The sequence below is a fragment of the Mycteria americana genome, chromosome 1, assembly GCF_035582795.1.
Source record: "Mycteria americana isolate JAX WOST 10 ecotype Jacksonville Zoo and Gardens chromosome 1, USCA_MyAme_1.0, whole genome shotgun sequence".
NCBI classification, from domain to species: Eukaryota; Metazoa; Chordata; class Aves; order Ciconiiformes; family Ciconiidae; genus Mycteria; species Mycteria americana.
In genome coordinates, this window is record NC_134365.1 from 104,695,883 (window position 1) to 104,709,849 (window position 13,967).

At 42.1% G+C, this 13,967-nt stretch overlaps 1 protein-coding gene across 1 annotated transcript; it reads left to right on the forward strand.

The window, feature by feature from the left end:
- The first annotated feature begins 2,619 nt into the window (after window positions 1-2,619).
- Window positions 2,620-13,121, forward strand: GPA33 (glycoprotein A33). Its single transcript, XM_075491828.1, has 7 exons — window positions 2,620-2,668; window positions 7,341-7,492; window positions 8,399-8,609; window positions 9,163-9,321; window positions 11,603-11,716; window positions 12,251-12,368; window positions 13,040-13,121. Exons 1-7 carry the CDS (start codon window positions 2,620-2,622, stop codon window positions 13,119-13,121), a joined length of 885 nt encoding a protein of 294 aa, XP_075347943.1.
- The last annotated feature ends 846 nt before the right edge of the window (window positions 13,122-13,967 follow it).

Sequence of the window (13,967 nt, forward strand, 5' to 3'; positions counted from 1 at the left end):
CCATCTTTTAGACAGTAAGGTCACTAAGCTCAGACCTGCTTTAGGTATTTGAGGAACTATTGTTATAGGCACTGTTTTCAGCTTAACTCTGCAAGTTCTCTCTATTGTGGCATTTTTACTAGCCAGTTGCTGAAGTTAAGAAAACAGACTAAACCCCATGTATTTCCACAAGCAGTGGGATTAACAAGCCTGGTTTCCAATGGACATGTGTCCTGCAGTCCAGGTGCCCCAGCACGATAAACATCCCTCACGAAATCATCAGCTCTTCCCCCCTGTGACTTCTCATTGTACCGTACTTCCCTATCTGCCTGGCTGCGCAAGAGATGAGACAGACCACAGTTAGGTGCATCAGTTGTGCAACCACAGATTCTTGGAATGGAAGACAATGATTAATGCCTAAGAGGTACCATTAATTTAGATTTCTCTCTTATCCCAACTGATTGGGATTGCTGATTTTTATGAGACTGAAAGGAATTTCCCATCTTTAAGATTACTATTCATCTGTCAAATTTAGCTGAAATCAGTCAAGTAGGTTTTGAAATTATTGGGGAGAAGAGAAGTTGTATAAATTATAGTGATAGTCTTATTTCTGTGAAGAGAATAATGGTAAGCTTACCAAGTCGGTACAGTGTATGTCAGGGACTGTAACCAAGTTCTTTCGGTGAATACTCAAAGCTGTTATGTACAGAACTGAGAATTAACAGTACAGTGATGGTATTTCTGTCACTATCTCTGTCCATCGGATTCAGTTAAAATATTAAATGGGAGCAAAATCAGAAGTGTGGAGGCTAGAGTAAAGATCCTACATGTCTCTCCCTGGAGGCTGTGGGATAATGTCACAAAGATCTTAAAGTCTTCAACAGAGGTAAAATATTTAAGAACCTCATCCTTGTGGGGAACCTCATCTTTGTGGGCTCCAAAGAGGAGAAAGGAGACTACTGACCTTGCTCCAGTTTTGTTTACATCTTAAGTCATTTGTAGTTAGCATTTAGACGTTAGCAAGCTGTTTTTGGAAAAAGGCTCTCCTGTCTTTGCAGGGTCCTTGCCATCTCCTAATGCCTGCAGCCTGTCAAACAAGAGACGCATACAGCAGGATGAATTTTTCTACTGGCTGTCCTCATTTGGAAGATTGTGAAAGAATACAGTTTCTGTACTCCGATGTGCTTTAATTTGCTTTGTGCTAGCAGTTTGTTGGAAGAGAACTGAGGTTATATATCAAGCACAGAAGTATAGATTGTCCTTTCTATCAGAGGGATTGGATTTTCAGTCACTCATAAGTTTCATTGTCTTGGAAGTGTTTTGAACAACAGCCATACAGACAAAAAGGCGGTCTTTAGCGTGGCTTTTGGCAGGCTTACCATGCAAGTATGAGGTCAGCACAAGATCAAGATCTAGATCCAGTTTACTGGACTAAACACAGCTATCTTCGGTGTAGACACCCACTTCTGAAGTAGCCTCCTTCAATAATCAAAACAGAGTTCATCAGTATTATCACTGCATTGCGACTATGATTCATTTCATCTGAAAATGATGTCTGAAGACATGAAGTCCCCATCTAAGATGCCTAAATTGATCACTCACACCCTAAAAGTGACTTTGTCTCTCAAATGGCTAGAAATAGAGCATAGATGACCATCCCAGATGGAGACATCCCTTGCTGCCTATTGACAGTGAAGAGTTTAAAAGACATGCTAGCCAGCTGCACTCAATTAAATGTAATGTCTGATGTTTGCCTGAGCTGCCATCAGTCCTCCTTTTATTCTTCAGTCAATTATAGTAGCAGTTATTTGTGCTTTCCAAGTGCCCATCCAGAATCCGTGAGCAGTGGCTGGACTTTCACCACGCATGCCTCAGCAGATACATAGCTAGCATGCTACAAGCCATTGATCAGTTTATCTAACAGCCTTTTTCAGCGGAAAGGTAGAAAGTACCTTTGGTACATACAGCTGTTGTGCAAGCCATGCAGTGGGACAGTTGAACAGTAGGCATAAGAGCATAAGAACCTGGTTGAGATGCATCTCACTTATACTTAGATAGCCCATTAGTCATCAAATTCTCATAAATTACATATTCTTACAGGTAGTTAAAGTAAGTGGAGTTAAGCACCTCAGTTCTTTAAAGCCTGGATGTGGGCAGCTGCCTGCATTGTGAAATACTTCAATACCTTTTAAACTCTGGCCCTAAGCTCCCTTAATAAATATTTAAGAGGAATTGAAGCTTATCCTCCCCTAGTTACATGTCATCACATGCATTACTCCAATTGTTGTATTGTACACGCCCAGTCACCGCACCCTTCGCTTTGCCTCTTCTCTTGCTTTACGTACCTGCGTGTTAGGAGAAGTTTAATTGGGGAAGAAAGTTCACAACTGGGGAAGGAGTTCACAAGTCTCCTCTCTGCTCCTAGGCAGAGAGCAGCAAGCGATGTCAAAGCCTACTGGTGATCTGGCTTGTCATTCTGCCTGGGAGGGGAGTGGCAGGCCAGAGAAGAAGTACTTTAAAAGAGACTGAGGAAGTGACCCTGTGATGCCACGGTGAAGCAGCCCTTCGGCTAAAGCCAATTACTTACCCAGCCACCTAGAGATTACAAAGAAGAGCACCTTGAGGTGAAACAAAGGAGAGATGAGGAAGACAGCAATGAAAAGAGTTGGGCTGTTCTTTTTCAGTGCAAGTAAGTACTAATTTGGTTATGTCCTCAAGGGTTGGGTAGAAGGAAACAGCACTACGAAGTCCCAGTATTCCAATGGACATTGTGTGTTTCTTTTTCGTTCAGTAAAAGTTCCTTCATGTTTATGGTCAGGCAGGTGTGTTTACCGTCTCTGTGCTGAATGTCCAGACTCACAAGCATCTCATAAAGCCGCAAGACAGTGTTAGGAAGAGGAAAAGAATGCTATTCTTCGTGAGGCTGGAAAATATTTTTTAAAAACGGTTTTAATGGCTTCTGGTAAATAGAATGCTTATCTCTGAAGAAGGAACTTTCTCAACTGGAAGTGGAAAAGAAAAGCCCTTGGGTTTTATTCTTTTATACATAAATCTGCATGTAGCGTACATCTCCGTAAGTTTAAATCCTACTGTTTATATGTACTCCAATACAACTTGTGATCTCTATATATTATTCACGTCAAGGGGATGCACAACAATCCCTACTAACGCATATAAATCAGCCAGCTCGCCCTTGGCCTTCATCACAGATTTGCCCTTCTTATCCTGCCTTGCAGAGCCTGCAGTCTCAGTTCCACTGCTTTTTGACCTGTCTTGTCTTCTCATACCAATGCTCTTACACCTTCTGCCAGGCTTCAAAGCAAGCTACGCACATGGAAATTGCTTGGTGTTTTTTACAAAAAATCCTGAAAACCTCACTACAACAATAAGACCCACAAGAAGGAAATTCACAAAGTTTAACATAATTAGACAAAGTGGATGTGGTCCATATGCAAAAAATGTGACTTGGGTCATGATTTGATGATCATTATGTAAATTGTGTAATGCCATTGGTATTCATTCTTCTTTTTCACTATTCTCACCTTTCATGCTATCCAAATTATAGATGGGAAACTTTTCAGAGCAGAAATATGTATGTTGGGTGAAGCTCTTCTTGCCTGTTTGGGCAGGACTCAAATAGTAATAACTTGCTGTTAAAATACTGGCCTGTAAAAATTTTTTTGAGAAGGTATAGTAGATCCCTGCACTGCACCAGAGAGTGGAGAAACTGCACAGCCCATGGCAGTGCAGTGTTGGGATGCCAAAGCTGCCCTGAATGAGCTGCATCAGGATCTCAGCACGGGCCGACATCTTCTGCTGTACAGCTTTTCACTGCAGTTGTGTAACTGGTGCTGTGTACTTGCTGAAGGAGAAGCCCCTAATGGTTATTCTGGATCAAACAAAATATTTACTTTTAATGCAAATTTCACATTTAAGAGGTTTCCCCTCTCCCACTTTGGAATTAAATTTCAGCTAAATTCTGAGGTAAAGTATTGAGGAATTAAAAGTTGGAGCATTTTCTTGTAAAAGTGAAGTAACACATTTCCACTTTTCCTACTTTTCTCACTAGCCAAATACACCAAGACAAAACAGCAATAATACTTTTGATTGATCAGAATCTCAATTTTTTTCAGCAAACAAAATATTCCTCTAATTGTTTCCAGCTCTATTAATTGCCCTTTATTCTGTTTTGATTAACACTTATTCAGTAAGGAATATGAAAGTAGATGCGTCACTTTGATTTTCTTCTTCCTTTGTACAAGTACAAATGTTTAAGTTGAACAGAGGGAGAGAAAACCTTTCTCAATTTCTTAAAATGTTATAGACATACTAATTAATAACACACAAAAAAGTAATCCTAAGGCTTAAATCTAGGTGACACCAGCCCTCTAGTACTATATAGGCTATTCGCCCTCTCTCCTTTTCCGAAGTTCTTTCAGAACTGGCCCTCTCCTCCCTTCAGCTGTACTTTGAATAGATTCTGTTTCCTCTCAGAAAAAAACCCCAACCCTGAAGAATAAACCCCAATTTCAGATATGCTGACTGTGACTAGTTGGCTGTTGGTGACTTTATGAAGAAATGAAATGTGGTGAGAAGGAGGAAGGAGGAAATTAGAGTGAGTAAACGGCGTTCCAGAATGAAACCGTGCAGCTTCCCTGAGAGCCAGAAGGAGCCCTAACAAGGGAGGAGTGGGAGACAGAAAGAGATGTCATGGGTGAAAAACAGGAGAGCATCAGGAGAAGTCGGGCATTAGGGTGAGAGCAACAGATGAATAAGCAGTCTTGCTTGTTACAGGCTGTGACTCTTCTACACAGTGTTTAGTTCAGCTTTAGTTCAGCTGACTCTGCATTGAAGACACGTTTGGAAAAAACCAAAGATCTCACTTATCGTAGGATTTGAGCCGTCCAATTGGAAGAAGGAAAAGCACTTGTGAGGGGAAGCCTTAGGGTTGGGCCATCTCTCCTCTGCCTCAGGGCTGAGTTAATGACCTATCAGTGAACCCCGGCCTGGTGGAACCAGTTTCTGAGTGATAAAAGGATGAGGAAATGGGTTTTGCTCCATCTCCTAGTACAGATAGTGGTGCTTTTTACCTAAATGCAGGAAAGTGTTTCTAGCCAGTCGAGACAGGCAACGAGAAAGCTTTCATAGGTGTCTCTCCTATAGAGAGCACGATGAAAAACACAGTGAGAAAGAGCCCTGGGGCTATGCAAACACGGCTCTTGCACTGGGTGCTCCAGAGCAGGGAAAGACCTGGGAGCGGCTGCAATAAAACCATGCTAGAAGTACTTTGCCCTGCTGGTTTCCTTCTCATAGCTGTCAGCAGCTGTAAATGAATTAATCCCCAAGAGAACAGAAACCACTACCGCCATGTCACAGAGGAAGAGGCTAAAACGCACGCTTAACTAATTAACTGTGCAAGACCACAGAACAACTCGGTTATGGGACAGGGAACACAGAAAGGTGGGAACTTCGGTTAGAAGCATCCTGCTCTGGTCACTCGGCCGCCTCTCCTTACCAGATGCTAACAAGAGCAGAAGGCAGTCTTTGTACTCCTGCTGAAAATGTCTGCAGCTGCTTCTGAAGACCGCTGTGGAAAGGGAAGGCATCCCGGCCTGGCAGCAGGGAAAGAGGGGTGCAGGGGAGGGAAACGTTTGGCTGCTGTGAAAAGTCCCATCAAACTCCTCTCAGGAGAGGGAAGATGCAGCAGTTCTGTAAATATAGGCCGTTCCTAAGAAGAGACTTGAAGGACCATTTGCTATGGAGAACAGACTGGATCTGGGAAGCTGCCTCTCCTGAGGGGGAGTGGATCCCTGTGCCAACTGTCCCATATTACCCTGTGCAAGTACCTGAATTGTTACCAGCAGGTTCCTAGCACAGTGACAACACAACCTTTTGGGTCCCTGTTATTATCCTATTATTATCCTGTTATTTTCTAAGGGACACTGTCATTCACTGCTGTTATAGTCAAGGATCTGGTAGTGCTCAACTTGCCAATGGCTTACTCTTATTGACCTAATGCATGTGGCTGTGGCCTTTTCCTGACTAAAAAAGCATGTATTCACAATTGCAACTCAAGGTGGAATCTAGATATCCTTTGTTCTCTCCCTTACACATTACATTTCCTTATGGATCTAATAGGGACAGAGATGTGGCAGAATGAGGACCCAAAGCTTGCTAGATGGCAACTTTTCAGTCAAATCCTCTCCGGAGAACACTGACTCAGCCTGGTTCTTTCAGACGCAGACCCTCACCACCACACACAGCGTGCCCCTCACAGGAAGAGCATACATCTCTGCCCCCCTCCACTTTCCTCCTTACTGGACCATGCCCTCTTTGCCATGGGAGTGCCTCTGAGCAGCATTCCCTTTCTTGCCTCCCTGCACTCTCTTTCACTGGTTTCCAACTTAGATTTTTTTCAAATTATTCAGTTTGGTGCCATAAAAAACCCCAAACAAACCCCCACACAAACTGTAAGGAGAAAGCAGGTGTTTTTCAACACCGGTTTCCACAGGCATGAAGGTCATCTATGGCAGGGCAGAGGTAAACTTCCAGCCCAATTCTGAGAATAACTAAGACCTAACACTAGCTAATGCTTGGGTATGATGAATTAAGCATCGAGTCAAATGGAATACAGCGTACAAGAAACACCTACCTTGTGCCCTGCACGCTTCACCAGGGAACAGAGGGATTTCTGTTTTATTCAACTCTCAGCTATTCCTGTGCTCCACAGGCAGGAGCTACAGTTCTTGGAGAAAGGTGACTACTACCCTACTCATTTTTAAAAACGAATAGCTATTCTTCTCTTGTTTCTTTCAAGCTCTCTTTGCTTTTCTAGGTTTTTCTCTTTTCAGGGCATTACATGAACAGGTTTTGATTCCCTAGCACAAAATGTCACTTCCCTATGGACTTGGATTGAGGCACGTTATTTGACAGTTTTCCTGATCCCTGAAATTTGACAATATCAATTTGTTAGTTTAGCCTGAATCCTTAAGACTGCTGATGCACTTGTATTATCTGTTTATCTGTCTCCCTCTGTACATTTAGAACTGTCAAAGGATGTCAGTCACACTGAAAGAGGGCTCAGAAAAAAAAAAAATCTTTATAAACTCCATGGCAATGTATGTCCAGGTGAAGAAGAGGGAAGCAAGGAACGGAAAGCAGAGTTTAGCTCTTAGCCATCCTGTGCAGCAGCTTCCTATAGTCAATCAGCCACACCATACATCACCTCTTGCTCATTGGGGAATGTCAAGGATGACAGAGGGGATGTGGGGTTACTGTGGCATGTAAGAAAGCCAAAGAGACAAAATGTGGAATCCAGACGTCGTTAATTTTGCTGACTGCAGAATTTATTCTCTTTCTAGTTCTAGTGACTGCTCGTGCCCTCATTGTGGAAGCACCTGCCAAGGAAATACAGGTGGCACGAGGGAACAATGTTACTCTCCGCTGCAATTTTAAAACAGACGTTCGTATTGCCTCAGGAGACATTGTTTACTGGAGGAAAATCAATAGCGTGGTAAATCAATTGCATAAAGAATACAATAGGGCATCCAAGAGGGGGGTGGAAGGAGAGATGGAAGCAGAACTGTGGGTGGGAATGTGTCCTGGAAGAAAAAGGTTCCTTCAAGACTTCCTTTAATCTCAGAACTATGCAAACAGAAGCTCTGATTCTAGATGCAATTTATCCCAAATCTATTGCATGGTACTAGGCAAGCCCCCATCCTTCTCTTTTCTCTCTCTTGGTCTTGCATGTGTGTATTGAGGATACATCACTATGTACTGTGGGTTTACGTCTATTAACATATGTAGAATACTCAGATACTTTATAAAAAGATATGTATATTTTAAGTATATATATTATACATATATATATTTATATATACATATCATTGATACTATATAAAAAGTTTTAAATAGATTATAATAGTACATGGAGAGATTCTTAAGGTCTCCTACATTCACGTGGAGTATTTGAAGGTAGAGACCTCTAAAGTTCTCCTTGACTTCTTGGGAATTAGTGAGAGAGGAAGCAGCCTTTGAAGATCTCCTTGCAGTAACTGTCAAGGGTTTCTTCTCTGAAGCTTCTTGCTGGACGAAAGCAAGGGAGTTTGTGTAATCATAGGGGAATTTGATTGACATATGGATCTCAGACAAGTCTCACAGTGTCCTGTCATGCAGAGGAAAGGTGAGTAAGCCCCAGCAAAAGAAATCAGTTGTCTCTGACTTCAGATAAGGTGGAAGGGGATTCCAGACAGAAACCCAGACCCTTTTGAATTTCTATGTTTTTCTTGGCTTTTTGGCAAACTGGGGCAGCTTAAGGCCCTCTTTTCCAAGCTGCTCTTCTCTTAAGAGTGGGCTAATCCATTGAGTTAGGTTGTAGACTCACACAGAAGACTGATCATTTTCCCTCCCTCTCTATCAGGATGATGTTGTCACTAGGTATTTTGATGGACTTGTACAGTATGGCAAGGGCTATGAAAACCGTATACAGTTTAGTGGTGATGTAAACAAAGGGGACATCAGTATCACAATCAATGCAGTGACCATGGAAGACAACGGGACATATGCATGCAACGTTCGTCTACGGAATGACCCCCCCAGGCAGACTGCAACCTTGGCTCTTTTAGTCCTTGGTAAGCATGACGCAGACAACACCAGATCCATTAGATAAAACACTGTCCTTCCTCTAATATCCACATTGGTTTATACAACAGATTTTCTAACAGAAAAAAAACTTTCCAGGAAGTCATCATCCACAATTCCATCTGTGGTCTTTTCCTACTCCTATGGAAGTAGGTTGGAAGGCTTAGAGCACCCAACTCCCTTAGATACCCAACTGTAGAAGATAGTCTTTAGAGTTGTATAGTTCATTTTCCTAATAACCCTTGCCTCATTACAGGGCATTCCTCATTCCCCTTGTGGCTTGTCATACTCCAGTTATCAAAGGCGGAGTTACCCAACACTATTAGACATACCCCAAAAAGCATCTTACAATTCCTTCTTGGCTGATCAGTGCCAGGAAGGGAGAAACAAATTACAGACAAGTTCACTCCAGTTCTGTTGAGAAGGTGGTAGGTGCAAGACCAGCCTCTGTTTAGCAAGAATAAAAACCACAGGTGCAGGAGATGGGTTGAAACGAAAAACTACTTCTGATTAATAAAATTCCTCCCTTTTTTCTTCCTTCAGTTGCACCATCCAAGCCAGAATGCAAGATTTTGGGGTCAGCAGAATATGGACAGACAATCAATCTGACCTGCATTTCTCATGAGGGCTCCCCAAAGCCCAGATATACCTGGCAAAGCTTCAATGTACAAAATGAGCCCCGTGTACTACAAACAACAGAAGGTATGGGAAATTCAAAGACATCAAGTCTCTCTGTAGATCAGGATTGGAAATATTTTGAAATGCAAATACAAAAAACACACTTAAGGCTTTTTCTAGGAAGTTCTCTGACCAGGATTTTGAAAAGTTGTCGTTTGATACAAGACACGCTCACGAGTAACTTAGCAGGGGGAAAAGGACTGTTACCTGAAGTAAAAATGGTCAGTAAGATTTTTTGCTTCAACTCTCACCTGGCGAGAAAGCTGGCTCACTCTGGAAGCAGCCAGAAACAATTACTTCTCAGTTGCTGGATGTAAGGGGGCCATAACATGAGGAATAACATTGAGGTTTCTAACTGGTGTGTCTTTATATGCCAGCTCGCTCAACAATGACCAGGTCACTTTCTGTGGTGAAGGCAAACAAAAGTTGGCTCTGGAAGCCACTTTCCTTCCAGAGATGACTCCTCACCTAGAGGAAGGTGGTATCAGAAAGAGTTACACCATTCCTGCTTTGAGCACAAAAGAGGCTTCTGGTTCTTTAGGACTGTCACACAGGCTGCAGTATTTTATTTGCTTTCATTTTAAGTCAGAATCTGAAAAAAAAAAGGAACTGAATTTCCATGACAGGACCTTTCGTAGAACTATTTACCCAGAAATGAGGGTTTAATAGTCTTTGAGGTGTAGTAGCGACAAAGAACTCAGATTTATTCTGTTTAACAACTTTGTTTCTTCCTGGTATGTTCAGCTCCAGAAAGACTGAGTATCTGCACCTACCCGTTTTGGTTTAAGTTACTGTCGCATTGCTAAGGAGGTAAACTAACTATGATCAGACTCGATAGGATATTCAACGCTCGCTTGCCGATTCTTGCATAAATTATGCAAAAGACGAAATGTCACCAGGGACACAAACCTTATTCATTTGACTGGCCACTAAGCGGTGCCAACGCATCACGCACAGCCCTGAACATACCGGGATTTGTCGTCTTACAGCAGCAGCTGCCGCCTGCTTCTGCCATCATCCTGTTCTTCCCTGGGACAGGAGTCTCTTCTGATCCATTTCCACCTCATTTCTGTTTTCATCAGAGCACCGATGTCCGAGTTGTGTGCCGACTGTCCCCTTCTGCCCCAAGCTGGCTGGACGCCCTACTATGGCTACAAGCAATTTCCTTCTGTGCTAAGCAAGTCCCAGTGCTGCAGAGCGTGCAGGATCCCCTTAGGAGCCACTCCAACATTGATAGTATCTGACCCATATTTTTCCCGATTTGACTCACCAGTCAAGTACTTTTGATTTAATATAGGAGGATTTACAGTCCGGCAATAGACTGCAACTCTGAGAGCTATAAACATCACACTGCAAAAAAAAAAAAAAAAAAAAAGGAAATAAGCACGGACAGTATGGAGAGACTAAAAAAAAATAAAAACAACCCACAAACAAACAAAAAACCCCAAAACCATGCTCTTTTACTATCTGGCGCTAGGCGCCAGCAGAGACTAAACACGAGTGGTCTGGAAAGAAGTGAGAGATCACACGGAAAATAAAAACAGGAAAACAGGAAAGTCACTGAAAAGTATTCAGAGCCTTTTGCTTTTAGAGCAGGAATCTAGACCGTTATCAGTAGATCACAAGCAAAAAGCATGGACCACACTCACAAATGTCAGCTAGAGATGTAACAAACAAAAACTGACTGCTTGAGCAGAGAGAGCTAAGCTTCAGTATATGGTTCTGAGCTCTGTTGGGTTGGACAGAAAAAACATCAGTGTCATAACAATGCCATGTCACTGCATTTCTTGTCCTTCATTTATTTTCACAGCCTGCATGGTCTCTCTAGGAGTAGAAAGCTATTTCCCCCATTGGTAAACAATTCAGATCTGAAATCCTAAGAGCTGGAGGATTGAAGAGCTTTTTGTTGGTTTACAAGTTAATTCATCAGGTGGCCAGTTCTCAAAGCCAGATGCTGGTTTGGGCCATCTTCTATTTTGCAGCAAAATCCAGTGCAAAAAAAAAAGCTTTCACTAAGGACACATACTTCTTTACCCTCCACCTACAATTTTCTTTCTAAAAGGAATGTTCAAATGCCACATGTTCCCTGTAATGAAAACAGCACACTTCCGTTTGTCCTCCCACAGATCACACTAAAACCTAGGGACTAGCATGGCAGCTCCCGAGCAAGACGGAGTAATCCATCAGCTTTAATAACTTCTCATCACTCCCACTACCCTGGGCTAGAATTGAAGGGCTGCTGTCCCCACTTCCTTCCCTGCTTTAATTCTTTTCTTTTTTGGACTGGATTTGTGTTTCACAACAGGGGAACAAATAACTCTGAAGAACATCTCGGCAGATACCTCTGGGTTTTACATCTGCACTTCAACAAACGTTGTGGGAAAGGAATTTTGCAACATGACGGTCAGCGTTGTGCCACGTAAGAGACGGGGTTGCTTACTAGAGGAGCAGTACCAGAGAAAGTACCCTAGCTAAGTGGCAAAGAATTAACAGAGGCAATGCAGATACAGATAGAAGTATAAAATTCTGCATTCTTTTTAAAAAAAAAAAAAAAAAAAGGCAGCACACTTTTTTTACCTTTAAGACAGATTCTCTGCATTGGTTTACATGCTCGTAGAGCACTCACTAACTCAGGATTAGTTCACAGATGACAAAAAAATGCGTAGAGTGAGATAGGCCTGAGTCCCCAAAGTCTGAAACTAAACTTTATTGACAAAGTACAGCAGTTGTTCAGATCCAGGGGCTCCTCCCTATCTTTATCTAACTAATTGCTCCTGCAGACTTATCAGCTACCCAGCACAGAATTAATTCCAGTTGCTGTAGTCAAATAAATGTGTCTGGATGTGGGAGTGCAATCTGACATCTGGTAGTGGGATTTGAAGTCCAGTGATTGTGCTGATTGCATTTTGTATCATTCACACTGCAAAGGGATAACTCTTTTCTTCCTGTATAGCATCCATGAACATTGCTCTTTACGCTGGCATCATTGGTGGAGCTGTTGCTGCAATTATAGTTATTGGTATTTTAGCCTATTGCTGCTGCTGTCGGGCGGACAAGGACTATGAGACAACGTAAGTACCTTTCTCTAGAAAAGCGAATGGAACTTAGGAAGGGTTTATGTTCTCCCTCTAGCATCAACATATGGAGTGAAAAGCACAGGAGAAAAAAGAAATCAAGGAAAGTGTGCACTGCTTTCTCCTTTCAGTTTCTGCCCTAGTGGCTCCCATCTCTTCTCACAGAATATGCCCAGTATTACGAGACACCTTTGTGGTCTCTAAGGTAGAACCCAAACATTCAAACCTTGGAATTGAATTAGCAAGCCCAAGTCAGTTAAGCATGCACAGCTACTTGATAAGCAAAGCCCAGACTGTTTCTCATTTCTCTGAGTCCCTATAGCTGTTTCTGCCCTTGCTAGCCTTCTGTCCTTGCTAGCCTAAATCACCATTCAGAGTTATCCCTCCAAGATAGAAACCTTTTGTTTATTGTCGTGATGGAAACAGACCATTGGAAGAAAAGTGGGATGAGAAAGGATACACCAGTCACCCTTTCTCTACATACACAGTATGGAAAAAAAAGTAGCTCACACACCTCTTGCATTGCCAGCAAGACTTAATTATGGAGTTCAGTCTGGTACACTTCCAGGTCAGCTTAGAGCAGTCTAAAACCATTCTAGCACAAAACCTCTTCAGTAAAATTTCTAGCTGGTTTTAATTAACATCTCTACTCCTGAACAATGTTTTAGGGAGCAAGAAGATAGAAGGGAACCCCCCAATGAGATGGCTACAAGGAATCAGAGAGCAGAGGAAGATGTTGAAGATGAATGAAGAAAGAAGCAGGAGGCCAATGACATCTTCAGGATTTGCTGAGGCACAGACACCACCATAGAAAAGAAATCAATCCCTCTTTCTTACTGCACGAAGGTTTTTTGGAATAACAACATGAAAGCTAATGGCTCTGCCTTCAAGTTCTGGGAGAGAATATCCTTGTCTCCCTGGAAAGAAGTGCTTAACGTACAATGAGTACTAATACATAACCTCGAAGAAAAATGCATATGAAGCACTGTTTCACCCATTCAAAAATAACCAGTCTTCTAGACTTCCCACTTTCTGAAAAAAGAAGCCGGTCAGGTCTATTTGGAGAACAGAGTTGCTGCTGTATCCCCAGATCCACAGAAGACTTCAAGGTCACTAACTGCAAGTCATCGAGGAAGGGTGGTCTTGTTTACGGTGTTACGCAAATGTCACAGCTTACAGCATTGTCCAGTATAGAAATTATTTTATGCAGACCAAAGCAAGCTGATTTTTAAGGACATTTTATTAAATGTGTTCTTTGTATATATTATACATGCACATATAAATAAAAGTATGGAAAAAATTCACAGATGACCAGTGAAAGTCTCCTGTTTGGAACAACAATGCATACTAATGGAATAGATAAGGTAAGAAGCTAGATGGATTTGTAATTGGCAGCTGATAAGATCTAGAAACAGTCTAGTAGCCTATATACTGTCAGATTCCTGAACTTATGAGTTCCAGCTCAGAGAGTTCCTGAATACTAATTTTCATTACGTTATCCTTTCCTCCTGACTGTTACATGGACAAGTCAGAAATAGTCCATTGCTCCTGCTGCTGCTTCTGAAAAAAATGACAGTGTGAGAGCATGTACATGGC